This window comes from Oncorhynchus clarkii, chromosome 7, assembly GCF_045791955.1.
Source record: "Oncorhynchus clarkii lewisi isolate Uvic-CL-2024 chromosome 7, UVic_Ocla_1.0, whole genome shotgun sequence".
Taxonomy (NCBI): Eukaryota; Metazoa; Chordata; class Actinopteri; order Salmoniformes; family Salmonidae; genus Oncorhynchus; species Oncorhynchus clarkii.
In genome coordinates, this window is record NC_092153.1 from 53,333,332 (window position 1) to 53,338,925 (window position 5,594).

The following is a 5,594-nucleotide window of genomic DNA, read 5'->3' on the forward strand; positions in this document are numbered from 1 at the left end:
GAACATTACTTCCTGTTTAAAAATGGCTGCACCCATACTAATGTCACATTAGACATTAGAAGTGCTCTTTTCTGTAATGTTGAAAACGTGTTCGATCTCTTACGTATTCTTTTGACCTCTTTTGCAGGGTATACCTAAACATGGTCCATCTATGTAAGTATGATCAGGTTGCTATTTAACTAACGCTGTAAACATGGGCTAACTAGAACATTGGGGTCCGCTTATTAGCTACCCGGAAATGTCTGTACCTTTACTGTTGACGCCATGAGTATGGTGTATAGCAAGCTAGTAGTTTTTGTTTATTTCATGGAATACACAACAGATTGATTGAGTGTTATTTGTATTATGGGATGGCCACTTACTAATGAGTTATTGTCCAGACATGAAATACTGTTGGGTGTGTGGTGTTCCCATTTATTGCAGATATTGTTAAAAGAGAGCTCCACCATGTTAAATAACCGTTACCGTGGGTGGCGATCCAGATTCAAGTATTTTCCAGATAGCATAGTGTTATTGGAGCGGTTGTGGTGTGTAAGCAGTGTGAATCCCTAATTTACCTGGCTAAACACCTGATAACCTTTGACCTAGCTATGCACCTGACAAAACACACCACCTGAACTGTGGTCACAACTAATTGCTTACTCTTTGACAGAAAACATCCTACTTCAATGCTGTTCTATTTTTCAGCCAATTTAATTGCATATAAATTTCACTTTTTAACAAAACAATACAATGCTGATTTTGTTGTATCATCCTTACAGCATCCTTCCTACTGAAGACGTACCATGGAGGACACATTGTCATCAGATTGGCAATGGCTGGCCACAAACAGTCTAACAGACCTTTCTACCGCATTGTGGCAGCTTACAACAAGCGAGCACGAGACAGTAAATACATAGAACAGCTAGGCTCGTATGACCCCCTGCCAAACATCTACAATGAGAAACTTGTCAGCATCAACTATGACAGGATCAAGTACTGGATGGGCTGTGGTGCACATCCAACGAAGCCTGTGGCCAAACTTCTAGGTGTGTTCCCTCTACCCTCACCATGACAACACACACTTTACAAGTTTATTGAAATGACCAGTGTAAGGCCTACTTCATGGAAAAGACACTAAATCACAGGTTCATAAACTAAACTAACTACTATACAACAAAAATATAAACGCAACAGTTTTTACAATTTTACTGAGTTATAGTTTATGTAAGGAAATTCCTCATTTGAAATAAATTCATTAGATGGATTTCACATGACTGGGTAATGGTGGCGGTTGAATGGCATGACAATTTATTTTTTTATTTAACTAGGCAACTATTTAACTAAGGACAAATTCTTATTTTCAATGACGGCCTAGGAACAGTGGGTTGTTAACTGCCTTGTTCAGGGGCAAAACGACACAGTTTTACCTTGTCAGCTTGGGGATTCGATCTTGCAACCTTTCGGTTACTAGTCCAACGCTTTAACCACTAGGTTACCTGCCGCCCCATTTGGGACTCAGGATCAAATGGGGCGGGATCTCGTCACGGTATCTCTGTGCATTCAAATTGCCATTGATAAAATGCCATTTTGTTCTTTATCCGTAGCTTATGCCTGCCCATACCATAACCCGACCGCCACCATGGGGCACTCTGTTCACAACAACAAACCACTCACCCACATGACGCCATACACATGGTCTGCGGTTGTGAGGCCGGTTAGATGTACTGCCAAATTCTCTAAAATGACATTGGAGGCGGCTTATGGCAGATAAATGAACATTCAATTCTCTGGCAACAGCTCTGGTGGACATTCCTGCAGTCAGAATGCCAATTGCTCGTTCCCTCAACTTGAGACATCTGTGGTATTGTTGTGTGACAAAACTGCACATTTAGTGACCTTTTATTGTCCCCAGCACAAGGTGCACCTGTGTAATGATGATCATGTTAAGCAACATTTAAGAGAAAGAAGCTTTTTGTGCATATGCAACATTTCTGGGAACTTTGATTTTAGCTCATGATACATGGGACCAACACCAACACTTTGTTCAGTGTAGTATACTTTTAAATGTAATCAATACTTCCAATTAAGTCTCAATGCTACCTGGGAATCTATGTGGTCTAAGACACTGTCAACCCTCTCATGTCTTCCTGTAGGACTGGCTGGGTTCTTCCCCCTGCATCCCATGACGGTGACAGAAACAGAGCGTCACAGGGCCCTGGCAGAACTAGCAGAGGAAGCAGCTCCAGAGGATGGAGTTAAGCAGCAGCAACTATGAAAGCTGGAGCATGGGGGACTGTCAAGCATAGCAGGGTGTGGTTACTGTACACAAAGGACAGCTAGAAATGACATTCTCCTCCCAAAAGGTTAACTGTTTCCAAGTGAAAGCCTTTGTTCTATATGAACTATGAATATTCTTAAGCAGTGCTTTTCCTACAAATTTTCTTTTTTTATTTCACCATTATGATAAGTGCTACATATTCACATCTCAAAAGCAAAGACATTTGTTACGATTTTCAGGAAGTATTTTATATTAGCTCAGTCGCTAGGAACAATTTGTGTAAGTTGGTTTACAATTTGGCTTAACCCTGTCAGCTGTAGTTGCAGATATTCCACTACTGACGTGCTGCCAAGATGAAACTAATGTATTTTGCATAGAGGCCCCTGTGGGACAGTCATTTAACCTTTTGAGGTCCCATTTTAAACGAAAGAATAACGTATGTCGTACATAAAGTCTTCATATATAATCTAAGTGTATGTCACACTCTATAAAGGATGTCATAACCAGGCACATTGTAGGGTGAATTGACAAATGTCACATACCTCATTGTGTATGTTTATGCACCATTTATAGAGCATGACATAGAGGATTTGTGAAGCATTTATGTTGTGCATAGGAAACATTTATGTATGCTATATAAGTTGTACTGTATTTAAAATGTGACCCTGTTGGATGGTGGACGCAATATTTAAGTCCGTCAAACATAGGAGAGTAATGACATACAGTGCCTTAAAGTATTCATACCCCTGGACTTACTCAACATTTTGTGTTAGTCTGAATAAAAAAATGGATTATATAGATGTATTCCTCACCTATCTACACACAATACCCCATAATGACAAAGTGGAAACATGTTTTTAGATTTTATTTTTTTACAAATTACACTGAACAAAAATATAAATGCAACAAAAATATTTTAAAAGTTGATTTAAAAGGAAATCAGTCAATTGAAATAAATGCTTTAGGCCCTAGCCTATGGATTTCACATGACTGAGAATAGAGATATTAATCTGTTGGTCCTTTGCATATAGTTGATCAGAGGCTGTTGATTGTGGCTTGTGGAATGTTGTCCCACTCCTCTTCAATGGCTGTGTGAAATTGCTGGATATTGGTGGGAACTGGAACACGCTGTCGTACACGTCAATCCAAAGCATCCCAAACATACTCAATGGGTGACATGTCAGGTAAGTATGCAGGCCATGGAGGAACTGGGACATTTTCAGCGTCTAGGAATTGTGTACAGTTCCTTGTGACATGGGGCTGTACATTATCATGCTGAAAAGTGATGCCGGCAGCTGAAGGGCACAACAATGGGCCTCAGCTCTCAGGATCTCGTCATGGTATCTCTGTGCATTCAAATTTCCATCAATAAAATGCAATTGTGTTCGTTGTCCATAGCTTATGCCTGCCCATACTATAACCCTACCGCCACCATGGGGCACTCTGTTCACAACGTTGACCGCAGAAAACTGCTCTCCCCACGACGCCATACACACTGCCGCCTGCCCAGTACAGGTGAAACCGGGATTCATCTGTGAAAGAACACCCTTCTCCAGCGTTTTTACTACATTAAGGCTTAATCATTCAGGCAATTGAGCATTTCTTACCATTCTCATATCTCCATTGTGTCAGTTAATGCAAGATATTTAGGAAATGGAGTGAGATATTCAGGGATATTGGGAGGGTTTTAGTGATAGACACTGCTGGGCTCAGTTACGGTTCTAACATTGAGTGGAGATGTGTCCTGTTGTGTCCTAACCTGTCAGGGTGTGGAGGGATTCTTTATTTCAATTGTTCTGATACATTTTGCAGGGTTATTGTGGTGGAATGGAAATCTGAAGGGTTTGGTAATTTTATATATCATTTTATCCAGAAATTGATATGTTTACACTTTTTTTTCCTGAAATATCTGGTTTACAACTATTTAGTTGGCAGCTGAATAGTCATTTTATAACTATCATAAGTTAGTCCGTCCGTCCCCCCCCCCCCCCCTTTTATCCATCAAACTGGTATTCACATCCCCACAGATGGATCATGGCTACTTTACTGATCATTTCCTGTAATCTGATGGGTGCTAAATGAACCAAATAAGTTCATTAAATGTCTTGATTTTTTTTTACATAGGAATAAAGTTGACATTGCTCTATTGAAAGAGGGTGATGTCTGGAGACTTCAAAACAAATATTACAAACTGGCAGCTGCTTCCAGCTTCATATCTAAATCTAATGGGGTGCTTATTCTTATTTCTTATTCTTATTTCTTTTATTTTTTTCTTCTTAAAACTGCATTGTTGGTTAAGGGCTTGTAAGTCAGCCTTTCACTGTATTTGGAGAATGTGACAAATCAAATTTGATTTGATTTTTATTCTACATAAACGCAGTCTACCACTTACAATTGAAAACAGTGGAAATGATAAACAGGGCAGATCTACTTACACATTTTCCACTTTGTATGGAAAGAAAATAGCATTTGTATCTTTTTAGGCTCCAAATTCATATGACAAAGATTTTCTCAGTACTGCAACCAGAAGCATGCTCAATTGATCAGATTATACACTTATTATTGGAACTGACATGAATGCCATTATTGATTCTAAGCTAGGTAGATGTGGACCTTCTCATAGCTCATCACAAGTGAATGATCTTCATCTTAATGACTGTTGGCGAAGTTATAATCCCACAACTAAGGACTATACATGCTTTTCTGATAGATTTAAACTTTCTCGAGAATTGATTACATTTTAACATCTACTGATATTACAGGTAACATGGAACTTATAAAAACATTACTGGCCATTCTATCTGATCATAATCCAATTCTTTGTCAATTTCAAATCTTCTCAATGAAAAAGCTTGCACTGAGATGGAGGTTTAATAATAATTTACTACACAACTCTGACTTCATCTTTCAGTTAAAATCCAATCTCAGATATATATATTTAAAAAATGACTACTCCGTGTAGGACTCAACTATGGTATGGTTAGCTGTAAAATGTTTAACAAGAGGAAACACTACATATTTTTCTTCTAATTTAGAGAAATGAAGACTTCAGAAGACCAGTGAATTGTAAAATCATTGTAAAATGATGGAAGACTATTATAAAACTATGATAAAACAACTATTCAACAAAGAGAGAAATTGAGCTTAAAACAAGTAGACTGGAACTTAATGACTTGTTGTGACGTAGATCAAAATTCATTATGCTGAGGATGTGACAAAAATACTGTTTTCAAGGGAGTAGGCCTAGCCACTTACTGGAGCTGCAGCTTTAACATGCTGAAACATCATCAATACAGCTAATCAGATCCCCTACTAAAGGACGGATATCTGATCC

The 5,594-nt window shown here is 38.7% G+C and overlaps 1 protein-coding gene across 1 annotated transcript; it reads left to right on the forward strand.

Moving 5' to 3' along the window:
• Window positions 1–3,056, forward strand: LOC139414317 (small ribosomal subunit protein bS16m-like). The gene is made up of 3 exons (XM_071162236.1): window positions 1–153; window positions 762–1,028; window positions 2,136–3,056. The coding sequence occupies exons 1-3, from the start codon at window positions 141–143 to the stop codon at window positions 2,255–2,257; spliced, it is 402 nt and encodes a 133-aa protein (XP_071018337.1). The 5' UTR covers window positions 1–140; the 3' UTR covers window positions 2,258–3,056.
• Window positions 3,057–5,594: the final 2,538 nt, after the last annotated feature.

What these genes read in the sequence shown, in the direction of transcription:
- LOC139414317 (XM_071162236.1), top strand. An exon ending in GCCTGTGGCCAAACTTCTAG is followed by an intron (nt 1,029 to 2,135) that starts GTGTGTTCCCTC and finishes GTCTTCCTGTAG; the next exon opens with GACTGGCTGGGTTCTTCCCC.